Here is a 14,492-nt window from a genome sequence, read left to right as displayed (position 1 = left end):
TCGGAAGTGTTGATTTTTTGGCAAATTTCCTAAAACTAAAGCTCAACAATTTTGCCCCCTCACCCCCCCCAAAAGAAAGCTTAATAACTTTTCACTTTTTGAAATATGGCAACCTTATAGGATTCAAATTACATATCTGCACCACTTTCTAATTCTACTGTCGTCAGTCACAGAGCCTTATCCATTATTAACCCTATAATGCTGAACATTATGCAACACTATAAATAGTGACCGCAGGAGCTCCCTCTGCCCTTCAAATCTACTTAGGCGGGATGTGTAATATTAATGGAGAAAGTCAATAATGATGCAAAGTTTGCATATATTCTCCCCCATCACCACCACCACCTCTTTTTATTTCCAGAAAGCATGCATAATACATGATGTTTAACAACCGAAAACATTTAAGGTTCTAGTGGGAGAAATCAGCCTACTAGTTTCCACTAAGTACCATGTTAAAAGTTTGAATAAACCTTTATATATTTTATGTGTTGCTGAATTTAGAACTCAATAATCTTAGCCTTGCAATAAGGGGGAGTGGGAGAGAGAGAAGTATTCCACGGGCCATGTTTGTTGAAAACAACATATTCTATTTATGCTAAATTTTCAACTTCCTTCCTGCAACAGCACAATGTGATAGCTCAGTAATAGCAGCTAACTGTGTCATTACTACATAATGGCAGTGCCAACGCATTAAGAAGCTGGCACAGCCATCAACATCCGCTGTGGGTGTATTTGAAAAGTGTGGTCTAGCTATGAACACTGCCATATTTATTCTAGGCCTCCCCCCACCCCCCCACCAAGGCAACATGCTTGACTATAGGAGAACTGCCATTCACAGAGTAAACACCAAGATAATTTTGACAAGGAGAAGTAAAAAAAAAAAAAGGTGAACAAATTGTGTTACCCTACAAAGGAGGGTGGAATGAAAACGCTGACCCTTCAGCCAAAAGAAGACAAACTCAGCGCGTGGAAAGAGTTCCTATCTATCCCTGCAGCATAAATCTAGAGATATCCCAGTGGTTATCTCCGAAAAGCTGGAACCGGTTCCTCATAGTCCCTCTCATGGGTTTGCTTGTGAGGGGGAAAGTTGTAGTTTAATCAATAAGCATGTCAGCTGTGAATTAGGACACCCCTAGGTCAAATCTTGTATTTGCAACAAACTCGCTAGGTGGTCTAGGCTAGCTTTCTCTAATGTAATGCCCTCTGAGTGTTTCGGACTTTGGCTGCCCTCAGCCCAGCCAGCATGCCCAATGATCATAGGTGACTGGAGTTGTAGGTCATAACATCAGCAGGGGACCATGGGATTGGGGCCAGTGATACGGAAGCTGTGCCCCGCCAGATACTGTTGGATTCCAACTCCCTTCTCTTTGTAGTCTTTGTTGTAGTCGTGTTTTTAATATTCTGTTGGGAGCCACCCAGAGTGGCTGGGGAGGCCCAACCAGATGGGTGGGGTAAAGGTGGGTAAAGTAAAGGTAAAGGGTAAAAGGACCCCTGACCATTAGGTCCAGTCATGACCGACTCTGGGGTTGCGGTGCTCATCTCGCTTTATTGGCCGAGGGAGCCGGCGTACAGCTTCCGGGTCATGTGGCCAGCAGGACTAAGCTGCTTCTGGCGAACCAGAGCAGTGCACGGAAACACCATTTACCTTCCTGCTGGAGCGGTACCTATTTATCTACTTGCACTCTAGGCTGGCAGGAGCAGGGACCGAGCAACGGGAGCTCATCCCGTCGCGGGGATTCAAACCGCCGACCTTCTGATCGGCAAGCCCTATACTCTGTGGTTTAACCCACAGCGCCACCTGCGTCCCTTGGGGTATAAGATAATAATAATAATAATAATAATAATAATAATAATAATAATAATATAGTCCAGCAGGTTCTACATCTTTGGCCTAGGCAGCTCCACTACACACAGTGTAGGAATACCACTAGACCACCAGGTTGCCTATTTAAGCTTGACTGTTGAATTAACTGTGTCGATTCACTATGCCCAAATACAGCACAGCCACCTTCTAGGATGGTAATAAGCACTACTAAGATACTGTGCGTGAAGTATTAACATTTACATTAATTTCAGTGGTAATTTTTTAAAGTGCACTTTTGGTCACATATAGAGCAGACGTGGCCAAAGACCTTAAAGTTGTTTCATGGCCCAAGGTCCCCCTCACATGCAGGAGTTCTTGGGGAGTGTTAGGGCCCTTTTGCACCCATAATATTTTAATGTGTTTATGGGTGCGACCCAACACCCACCCCCTGTAGTCTCTCAAGATATTGCAGTAGACTGTGTTACAAAAGAACTCTAGTCCTCTTGTGACTAGTTAGGCTCCCTCAACCTGGGTTTTTGTCAGTAAGAGGTGAAAAGTAGGGTTGGGCTATTTAGAATTTGGAATAATAGTGTTTGGGGTAATAGGAAATGCACAGTTCCCCTCCATGCTCTTAAGCCAGGCTGGGATTGCCTCTATAGGAATAAGACAGAGACTCATGATGGTGTCCTATTTGCCCACAGAGGTTGTAATACCAGCCCAAGTTAAGCTCCCTTTTAATATTCTTCAATGCTTAATAAAGTTGTCCTCGGTCTCAGTTAAATCAAATTTTGACTTCTAATTTTCTTCCAGAAAATAGAGACATTTATTTACTTTGGAAATAAAAATATTCTGCTACATAACTAAATATCAATTTCTCACTCTTTGCCATCTTTAGGATTAGCAAAGGAAAATGACATTCAAAGCAAACTATGTCTATACCAAGTAATTCCATTTCAGGAACTGTGGTCTTATTCTAGTGCTGAAAAATCCTCTTATCACTTTGAAATCTTTGTGTTGTGTGCTCAACTTGTCGGGATAAAATTTATCCTTCATGAGTGAGGCGTGTTTTGAAGTGCCCCAAATCCATCATTAGATTATAGTGATCAAAGCATCACACTTGATTCAGCTCAAAATAGACCCACCTTTATCAAGCACTTGATCACAATTAGGTTCTCGGAATACTTATTTTAGTATTGCTAGTTTATGTCTGCCTCCACACCTCCCTTTCTATCTTCTAGAGTTTTAATGTCAACCCTGGAGACCCTTACTCGAGTTTTCTCATTTTCTGAAGTGAGATAGAGTTGACCAGGGAAAGAGTCTTCTATTGTGTCCTAGTAGTGGAAAACTTCCTCATGGGAATCTTGTCTGATGCTGACACTGATGGGGATTTTTGGTGCTGGACAGAGAACTTTTTATTTGTCGGGCGCTTTACCATAAACCCTTTCCAACTTTTTTTTTTAAAGAGTTCAATCTATTTTATTAATGTTGTGTCAACAGCACAAATGAGGCTATGCAAAAACATTTTGTGCCTTTAAATTTTAAACTGCAGATCAGTGGCAGATCATCTGCTCTACATCTGCAATGTTCCTGATTGAACTGGGAATGTCAAAAGCCCTGGAAAACCACTGCCAGTAGTTTGATGGATCAAGGATCTGATGAAGTAAAAGAGCTTCTTATGAAAACTGTTCTGAAAGTCTCTGGACTGAAGAGTGGGTTATAAGTCCAGTGGTACCTCGGTTTAAGAACAGTCTGGTTTGAGAACGATTTGGTTTACAAACTCTACAAAACTGGAAGTAGTGTCCCAGTTTGAGAACTTTACCTAGGTCCAAGAACAGAATCTGAATGGTGGGAGGGCACCGGTGGCAGGAGGCCTCATTAGGGAAAGCGCGCCTCGGTTTAAGAACGGTTTCGGTTTAAGAAAGGACTTCTGGAACGGATGAAGTTTGTAAACCGAGGTACCACTGTATTTGCAATGCAAGAGAGAGACCTGTGCAACATTCCGTGAACACTATTTTGTTTATGCATGTCAGAAGAGAATACAAATGTCTACAGTCCCCATTTCTGACTTCTCTGCATTCATCCAAAGCTTTCTCTGAACAGAGTCTTCACATATAAAAGTTGTATGTGCATAGGCTCTTTCCAGTTAGACCTCATGCACACACAGCTTGTAGATACCCAGGGCTAGCTCTCCATTAGGTAGTGTGAGGGGGCTGCCTCAGGCGGCAATGCTGGAGGACAGAGATATGTGTGCTATGCATATGGATGTGTGCTATGCATATGGATGCATTTGGTGGTTGAGCAGGGATCACAAATAGGGACAGGGCTATTGCACTCAGGTCCAGCTTGTGAGCTTCTTGAGGCATCTAGCTGGCCACTGTGAGAAGAGGATGCTGGACTTGGGCTGATCCAGCAGGGTCACTCTCCTTGGTGTGTCTCCTTCTGAGGGCAGGGAATTCTGGTGCATCTGAGTATTGGGAATGATTGACTGACAGAAGCCCTGCTCTGGCATTCATCTGGGTAATAAGGAAGGCATAGAGGAGCCGGTTCAGAGCTACAGCAGCTCCCCAAGGATATCTGTTTCTCAGTTTTGATTACTGAATCCTTCAGTAATGCTAATAGTATTTCAGCCTTCCATTTCCAGAACCCTGGTGCTAAATTGATTTATGATTAGTGGCTCTTTAGCTGAAGGGCAGGTATATGCTAGGGCCTGATGAAGCAGACTAGCGAATGTATTATGATGCATTAGTCTGTCTGATTGTGGAGCTGCACTTAGGGAGGTATTCCATAGGTATTCAGCTGTTTGGATGAATGCATTCTAATTAACAAAACAAACATGGACCAAAACTGTTTTCTTTCTGATATTGAAAAAACTTTATTTTTAACCTGATTGTCAGACTTTTGCTTCCGCCCAGGCAGTTTTGCTTCTTCCACATAATTTATTCTCATTTATTCTCTTTCTTTACTGTTCTACAATTTTGTAAACATGCAGAAGAAAGTTACTTGTTTTTAAAGGGGTTTTCATACTATCTCCTGAGAAACATTTTGGGGTCCCCTGGAAGCTGATCAGGGGGTTCTCAGTGACAAAAGCCACAATGATGGCCAGACTTCTTCTATGCCAGCTATCCCAATGTTGTGATTGATCTTCCCCTGCAGAGCTAAACCCTGCAAAATGGGTCACCAACAAGGTGCCCGTGAGCACAATGGTGCCCTTGATGTCTTCCCTTGTGCCCACGAGGCATTTGAGCACACACACCCTGCAAATTTGCAACCAGACTAGGTTTAAAGTTTTACAATTATCCAATAAATTTCAAGACAACTTGGGGCCGGGTTACTTGAGGAAGTGTCTCCTTCCAAACTGACTTGCCTGGTCACCAAGATTTGCTGATAAGGTCCTTTGGGTTGTGCCACACCCTCCAGGGGACCATCTTAAAGTGACCATAGGGAAGGGCCTTTTCCACGGTGGCACCCCTCTGCATGATGACATTTGTGTGAGTGAAGTGAATGCTCAGAGATGATTTTTGTCTTTAAGATATGTCACATATGTAAGGAAATAACAATATTGCTTGGAGACGTTCAGTAACAACTTTGCCATAAGCATTCTATTTTAACAAATCTTCAGGCTGTGATGCCCAAATGGTGCTACCAAACCCATTGCTTTTAAGTGAGGCTAAATTAAGGTCATCACAGTGACATATATTATTTGGATCGGTTTACCTAGCTGAACTAATTAACATATAAGCAGAACTGGTATGCATTATGACATGCAACCTTTTGATTATTATCACCCAGCTGGAAGTCAAGAATTTCTAAGCCTTGGAGGAGCATGCCTAGTGATGCTTTTGAAAATGATGCCATTTCATAAAAAAAGGATGGTTGACAGCGTTGTTAGCAGGGGTCTTGTTACTGGATAGGCCTTGAGATAATGGGAAAATCTATTTCTTTTTAAAAGACATCTCCATGACTGAGAATGATCATTAGCGAAAGATATTGCACCATGGACATTTTACATGTGCTACCATTCTTGGTATAAAGGGATTGTCACAGAAATATTAAGGTCAAGAGCACAAGAAATAAAAAGCTGCAATAAAAGGTGAAATCCAGGCCATCACCAAAGATCTCTCACTACCTATTTAATATGGCCAGGGCATTATAACATGCAATTCTTCAAGAATTATAGGCATGGATATGTGTGAGCTGATATAGTTTATTTATTTATCACACTTTCAACTCACCCTTCCTCTGAGATCAGGGTGACAAACATAAATGTGTTATATCCCCTTTTATCTTTGCAATAATTCTGTGACGTTGGTTAGGCTGAGAAAGTGTGACAGGTCCAGTGAGTTAGGCTGAGAGACAGTAACCGGCCCAAGGTCACCCAGTTAACTTAATGGACAAACAAGGTTTATTCCCCCATCCTCCATCTCACACCTGTAGTCTTATTTCAGCTATCTCAAAGCAGATATAAAATATATCCAACTTTTAACTGTTAGAAAACATGATGTATGCACAAAGTTGGTGATCATGTAAACTCTTAATAGACAGATTCTAGTTATAGTGAGCTTACCTCATCAGAGCCAGATCCAAATATCAGCAGGTCAAAAGGTATTGCAGCAACCATGTCAATTAGGAACCAGCCTTTGAAGTAGTGGATTGCTATTCTTGCTGGGTCACTTACCACTTCTTCATTCTGGTTCACATATGTTGTTCGGAAGTTTATGACAATGTCAATGATAAACATGATATCCACAATTAAGTCTACCATGCTTAGTGGGTTGCACGAATAGCCACACACCCGCCTCTTCTGTTCTTCGCTGTCGTTGAGGAGGAAGGCTGCAGAGTAAGGGGTGAAAATGGCCGTGTAGATCACCAGCAGTAAAATCAGCCAGTCCCAGACTGCTTTGAAAGGACTGTAGTGCAATATAGTAAACTTGTTGATGCGAGGCGTTTGGAGTTTATATTCTGGCAGAACATCTGCTCCCAAGGATAGAACCTAGGGAGATAGAAAGAAAAAGGAAACACACTGTGTAAGGGTGAACTGTTTAGAGCATAAAGGGGGGAAACGAGGGGCCCACTGTATAAAGGATAAGTTATCTAGAATAGAAAGCATATATCCAAATGACATTGTTTTTTAAAGCCAGGATTCGAAGTTCCATTGTGCAAGTGGATCTCTGTTCATGCAGTGAAGAGATACAACCCCAGATCCCCATGTTTTTATCCTGCAAAAACATTTCTCAATCTATGAACTGTTTTCTTGGTACCTTCCAGATTGGTGAATGGGAAACCCCCTGAACCAGCTTGGATTCAGTCTCCTTTCCCATGGGATATTTTGATTTATTGGAAGCTTTCATGTATTCCCAAACCTAGGTATTGCAGAGATTCATTATGTGATAAGTATGTGCATGTGTGATTCACTGGATTAAGATCCTATACTAGAAAGAAAAACTATGTGCTGGAAGATACATACATACATACGTGTGTGTGTGTGTGTGTGTGTGTGTGTGCGCATGAGAGAGAGAGAGATTTATTATCAAGCACCTTAAATGGCACATTATGTTTGCCAAACCATGAGGAAGCTCTGCATTTGAGAGCAGGGTTCTCTCCCACTTCTGCAGAAAACATTTCATGCTTGTTAAGGTTCATGGGACACACAGCCAGCAATGGAAATTTGAAGTATGGAGCACTGGAACACAGTCTGTGTGGATTTGATATATACAGTGGTACCTCGGATTAAGTACTTAATTCATTCCGGAGGTCTGTACTTAACCTGAAACTGTTCTTAATCTGAAGCACCACTTTAGCTAATGGGGCCTCCTGCTGCTGCTGCGCCGTCGGAGCCCGATTTCTGTTCTTAGCCTGAAGCAAAGTTCTTAACCTGAAGCACTATTTCTGGGTTAGCAGAGTCTGTAACCTGAAGCGTATGTAACCTGAAGCGCATGTAATCCGAGGTACCACTGTATACACATTTCAACATATATTTACAGAAGGTATAAACTTGAAAAATATGGAAAGGCTAGAGATAGTTATTCAATAGGAAATACAACAGGTTTTGAGTAGGCTGTATGGCACAGTCTTCCATTTTGCTTTGGTCTCAATAACTCATATCTATCTATTGAGAGATAGATACAGATTTAGCTCTAGATAGATGTAGATATATACCTGTAGATTAAGATTTCAGATTAAAGTGCTTTAGCAAACAGAACTTGGGCTCCTTTTAAAAAAAGTGAACCTCCTTTAATTTAACTTAAAAACACACAAACCTCACACCCTCTCCTTAATCACGTAGACAGCATCATTGGTTGAACAAAAGTGCATACTGTGAAAAACTGGGAGGACACCATGGGTTAATAACCACACTTTTCTTCTGAACAGCACAGTAGGGAATGATTACGTTCTACAGAGATTATAAATTGCTTCTAAGCAGCCATTAAGCAACATGGGCAAGGGTGCCGGGATAAATCTATTATTTATTCCTTTGCACTTAACTAATGGAGGCTGGCTGCACTGGTTCATATAAAAAGCTGAATCGCAGCCTTTTTGCTGCACCTGGAGCCACTCCTTTCCCATGTGTACCACTGTCTGAAAGCTCAAAGAGAGGTGAGTATTTAGGCTCCTCCCTCTCTCCAGGAACCTTTCACTTCTGATCTGTTGTCCCCGCTGCTACTAAACTTACCAACAACTAATCCAGGGACTCACACCCCACTCCTATGGATGAACATAACAAAACAAGTTCAGGGAGCTGAATATTCCTTTCTTTGTAATAAACCCAACCCAGTTCATTGCCCAGTCATGTAGCTTCTCTTTCTTGATCTGCACACATAGTCATTTGTGCCACTGAAGCCAATGAGGCCTCATAGGACTGGCAAGTGTGGCAGAAACTAGCTCACTAGGGGTTGGAAGCTCTAGTGGTGCAAAACTGGAAAAGGAACCCAACTGGACACCATAGAGAAGTTGTGCTTTTGGCTTGGCATCAAATAATTTGGGTACTCAGGGCGCACAGGGCAGTTCTATACCTCCCGGCTGCTCTCAGATACCAATCCTGCTACAACATACAGTGTGGCTAGATTCTGCACACCAGCGCTCAAATTCGTCGGAGGATGACCTGTGCCACAAACTAGATTTAATGAACATATCAGAGTGCTCTGTAAATTAATAAAGTCTTTTATATAGCAACCTTTTATGATCTTCCACACCTGCCCAATGCTCCTATCCCTTCTTTTAGCTTCTTTACAATTCTTATAGACTTCACCTTCTGTTTTAATACCTTTTAGCTTTTCAGGTTTTAAATGACTGTATCCCACCCTTTTATGCTGGCCTATGACCGTAATAAAGATTTGCATTGTATTGTATAGGGGCTGGAAGCATCTTTTTGCTTATGGCTTCTGTCACTGAATTAGAGGCCCACTGTCGTAGTAATCAGTAGGAACCTATTCATTCATGGATTCAAAGATAGGCACAGAACGGTGTGAAGTTTCAAAAATCCTGTTCAGCTATTTAGAAAAGTGATTCAGAAGACTGACAAGATGATGGAGTGTGTGCCCATGGAAAGAAACCCTGAAACATCTTTCACAACCCCTCTTGTATTTCTGAGTTGGCCAGCAGCGGCCAGAGTTGCATTCTGTAGTGAATTTTGAGGAAGAATATCTAACAACCAGATTGCACAACCACCTCTGATGCTGTCGCATGAACCTTCCTGGATTATGAGCAGATGCAGATGATTTCTAAATGCCTCTCCAAATGCACACTTTGGGGAGCCCTGTAGTGGCACGCAGAGAAAGCCAATGAGCGCAGCATTGTGCACACCTAATTAGCAGCCACACAACTATTTTTCTTTGTGGCACTGCCAGGTGCTTGTTGCAGCAGTTCTTCCCATGCCATCGCTACCTGTAGCATCAATGCTAAAAAACATGCAGGAACTGATGTGGATGTGATGTTTTCGTGTTTGCATGGGTCACGTGGAACAGCTCTGAAGAAGGACAGAGTGAAGCCTAATCATATACAGGTGAAGAAATGATATGTTGGCAAAGCCAAGGAACGGCCCACTGCTTTGTAACCCAGGATCCCTTATATTTCACCAGCAGTTCTGAGACTAGTCCTGTAATCCGATGGTCCTGTGGAGAGTGCCCATGAGCCCTGGAGCACCCTCTCCGAGGGCAGAGACACAGGTCTGCCCCTGAAGAGGGAAAGCAGACATTGGATGCCTCTTCCCTCCTTTTCCACAGAAACAGCTCAGGGCTGCAATACCTCAAGGACCGCCTCTTTCCATATGAACCTACCTGGACCCAGAGATCACCTTCTGATGCCCTTTTTTGTATGCCTCCTCCACAAGAGGTCTGCAGGGTGGCAACATGAGAAGGGACCCTTTTCTTCACTGGCTCCCTGTTTGTGGAATGTTCTCCCCAGACATGTTCTCCTGGTGCCTTCATTATACACCTTTAGGCGCCAGGCAAAAACGTTCCTCTTCAACAAGGCCTTTGGTGGATTGATATTCAATGCACTTTAAAAATGTGTTGGGGAGGAGGGGGTTATGGGGTTGTTTTTGTTTTTATTATGTATTTTCTGTTTTTATATTGTGCTTCTATGTTATAACCACCACGAGACCTGCAGGTGTAGGAGGGTATGCAAATTTAATTAACAAAAACTTCCATGGTCTTTGTCCTTATCAGCTGAAAAGGTTGTGTTCAGAGATTCCCAACAAGAGGGAACTGGTCAAAGGGACAAAAATGGGAAAGGATGAGTAGCGACTACTTCTGTCCTGCTAGCCTGAGTCTGGCAGGGCATTGGATGTGGTGGGTTGACCACTTTTTTCTTCTCTCCTTTTTCTCTACACACATTTACCTAAAAGTAAGCCCCATTGATTTTAATAGGGCTTACTGCTGAGAACTGAATAGGATGAATGGATGAACAGGATTACACTTTAAATATTCATATAGAAAAGACAATAAAACCCTGTGAATCAACTTTGTTTCTGGAATAAAGTACAGTATAGACAGATTGAGTCTAGGATGGTTGAAAGCATCCTCTTATGCAGCTGATGAAGTGGGCTTTTGTCCATTAAAGCTGTTGTCATAATGCATTTTGTACTCTTTAAGGCAGGAGAGGCTGACTGATGGTGCTCCAAACATGGTTGGACTCCAGCTCTTAACACCCCAGTCAGCATGGCCAATGTTCAAGGAAGATGGGAGCTGAACTACAGGAATAGCCACCTTTCATTCAAGCTGACACTGGCCCTTTGTTGTTTTTGAGCTGCAACCAGTATTGCGATATAGAAAAAAAAAGCAGCCACAATGACTAGGCATTGTCATCACCAGCACTCTGCACATATTGTACTACAGATAAAATGAATATATATTTTTAAAAATGCTGGTAGTTTCTTAGGGTTTTTTTTTTTATAGAAAAGAAATATTGTCATTTCGATTGGGTTTAAAATCCAAAGCTAAATGCCACCACAACTGCTTCAAATAACACTTATGTTTTCTGAGGTTGAAAAGGCAGTTTGATTTTAATGCTGTCATTTTCATTAGTTTGCCTGATTTCTTTTGCACCATAGGATTCTCTTCCCATCTGAATCAACAGGAGTCACAATTCCTCTCTGCTTTGTCTCCATTGAAGTCATCAGGCTGTATCCAGCCAAGCCAATTTCTTCCATTTTCTTGTGTAAAAAAAAAAAGACTGAAAAACCTGTACTAGCCTGTATCCCCTAAAGAAAAGCCCCAAATCTGAATTTAGCTCCTAAACTAAGCCAAACGTTACCCTGGATGACAATCGCCATTTCATTCTTGATGACACGAGGAACCAAACAAAGCTGCATTGCATTTTAGAGAATAGCAGGAAAAATAATCTTGATCTTTACCATATACAACCTGAATGCAAATTCTCTCACAGCATCAAAGACATTTGAATTTTCACCGGAAAGGCAACTCACTAATAGCAAATGGCCAATAGGGTTTTAGCAACAGCCATCCCCCCACTGAGTATTTTTATGTAGCAAAATTTGACACATATGCCTTATTTGTCTTAAAAGAATCAATCTGTTCCAAAATCAGGTTAATGGCACCTGCAAAATACCCAACACATCTTTGTTTTAGTTGCACTGAGTGTACCCCAATATTCTTTAAAGTAACATGCACTGTATTTAAGAAATTGAGGCTGCAATCTTATACACACACTTACCTGGAAGTAAGTCTAATTTGTCTCAGTGGGAATTACCTCTGAGTAGACATGTATAAGATTGCACTACACAGTGCTTTTTTTCTTTCTTTCTAAAATAATGTTTAGGGGTACTCTCATTTTCCTACTCATATTGAAATACTGCCCCTCAATGAGGCCAAACTTAGATTCACAAAATGTTTAGGGGTATGCGTACTCCTGCGTACCCCCCAGAAAAAAGCACCGGCACTGCATATTGCTGACTCACCCAGCTATTGAAACTGACACTCAGAGTGAAAATAAAAATGCATTGAGATATGTAAGAGGCTGAAAAGTAAGTCTGAAGTTCACTTTATCATTTGTTAACCATTTAAAGCAACCATTTTGAATTAATTGGAACAGTGGCTCCCCAAAAACGTCACATTTTAGAGACTCCCAATGGGGCAGTTAAAATGCTGCAAAGTTGAGGCCGTTTAATAATAATAATAATAATAATAATAATAATAATAATAATAATAATAATTTGTACCTCGCCCATCTGGCTGGGTTTCCCCAGCCACTCTGGGTGTCTTCCAACAAAGATTAAAAATACATTAAAATGTCACACATTAAAAACTTCACTTGTGCAAGCTTCCTCCCTCAGGTTTGTGATTAGACAGAAAATGGCAGCGTGCGAATCTGATCTGCTGAATCTGATTTCCACAATAATTCATTCAGTTTTCAGAAGTGCTCCTGTGATTGCATAAAACGCAGCTGTATCCATCCATAAAGCATTGTTTTATTGCAGGTTCACGCCCTACTCCATATGATTCCGCACCAAGGGATGACTGTGAAGGACTAAACTCTGGAAAATGTGAGTTGTTTCAATTGGGAGACCAGGGTTCAAGTTCCTGCTTGGCCATGAAGTTTGCTGGGTCATCTTGGGCTAGACACTTCCTCTCAGCCTAACCTACCTCACAGGTTTGCTGCAGTGGCGTAGCGTGGGGGGTGCAGGGGGGGCCGGCCGCACCGGGCGCAACATCTGGGGGGGGGGCGCGCTCGCACTTGCAGCTCTCTGCCCCTACCTGGCTCACTCACTCTCTCTCACTGCAGTGCTGGCTGTGCGAATCCGATCCGAGCCGCCGGGTCGCCGCCCACTGTGGAGTGGGTGGGTGCCAGGCGTGCGGTGTGGAGAGAGAGCGAGGGACTATCTGGGGGAGGGACAGTGCAGCGGCCGCCCAGCGGAGCGCTGAGCGCAGGAGAGAACCACACCAGACCAGACCAGGCAGCAGCAAGAAGAAGCTGGCAGCGGCGGCAGGTTAGGGGTTAGGGGGCGCAAATTACTTGCCTTGCCCCGGGTGCTGACAACCCACGCTACGCCACTGGTTTGCTGTGAAGATTAAATAGAATAGAACCATGAATGTCACCATTAGCTCATTGCAAGTCTCTCTCTCTCTCTCTCTCTCTCTCTCCCTCCCCCTCCCTCCCTCCCTTCCTCTCTCTTTCCCCTTTCATCCCAATTTAGGATTGAATCCCAGTTTACTCTAGAGAGAAGCCCCTCTGCAATTATATCTGTAGGAATCTCAATCAAACTTAATGCGGACCTTGTTATCTGAATGCAAGAAGAAGTTCGGAGAAGTCTCACATTAGCATTTATTTTTTTTGCTGCCACTAAACAGTAAATCAATATTATCATACTCATATTAAATTCCTTTGGGCTCAGAAAGTACATGACATGAACTAATACCCATACAATTTATTACAACCTCAGTGCTGGATTTAATTAGCTAGTACAACCCATAAGGGGGGGGGGACAAGTCTGCAGAAGAAAAGACTCTGATTATTGACCAGCTAATGCTCTCAAACTCCCAATTAGAGTTAAACATTTCTAAAGAGAATGAATTTAGGGTTTAATATAATTGGACAGGGCAAACGGTTTCAAATCAGAGCACTCAGGAATGGCAAAACATCGCATCCCAGAGACCAATAACATGCAACGTGCTGTTCCGAATTGCCATTGTGAGGTGCGCTGTGACTTTTTTAGGTCTCTGAAATGCTACAGTTTAATGAGCGAGAGACTATAATTAGAGATGCTTTTGGATGGCTGTGATGACAGCTGTATCACCTTTGGACTTAATCAGCTGGAAATGAACATGCACCACTTTCGATTTTGGCACCCAAAGCTGCCCTTTTGAAAATACAGAACTTTTAGGGGTTTTTTGGGGGGGGTAGGAGAAGAGTGGCATTTTTTGAGACTTTTCCAGGAAAGCCTCAAAGGGACTTGACTGAAAGCACTATGAAGTCCTAGAAGGGCAAGTGTGGAGAAGCTCTGTGATCTTGGGCTAAAAAGCTCTGTAGTAACCAGGAAACCCCAAAGGGACAGTCTAGAAATGTTTAACGTTCTGAGGAGCCATAAAATCCCAAAATGAATGAATGGTTCATCTCAATGATGTTGTTTCCCACTACCTACCACTACCAACCATTTTTGTGCATGTGTATGTATTTTTAAAAGGGGAATAAGCAATGACAATAATCTTCATGGTGTCACATTTCTGTTGGTAAT

At 42.4% G+C, this 14,492-nt stretch overlaps 1 protein-coding gene across 12 annotated transcripts in view; it reads right to left on the bottom strand.

Moving 5' to 3' along the window:
- KCNH7 (potassium voltage-gated channel subfamily H member 7) overlaps nucleotides 1-14,492 on the bottom strand; it is a 256,126-nt gene that overhangs the window by 47,483 nt on the left and 194,151 nt on the right. For all 12 annotated transcript variants that reach the window (XM_083577003.1, XM_083576998.1, XM_083577002.1 and 9 more), the window contains one exon: nucleotides 6,369-6,794. In XM_083577003.1, coding sequence (XP_083433129.1) covers nucleotides 6,369-6,794 — 426 coding nt within the window. The remainder of the gene's footprint in view (nucleotides 1-6,368; nucleotides 6,795-14,492) is intronic.

Source organism: Podarcis filfolensis, assembly GCF_964270895.1.
Source record: "Podarcis filfolensis genome assembly, chromosome: 1".
Classification (NCBI taxonomy): Eukaryota; Metazoa; Chordata; class Lepidosauria; order Squamata; family Lacertidae; genus Podarcis; species Podarcis filfolensis.
Note: the sequence above shows the minus strand (reverse complement) of the source record. Positions and strands in the feature narration are given on the sequence as shown.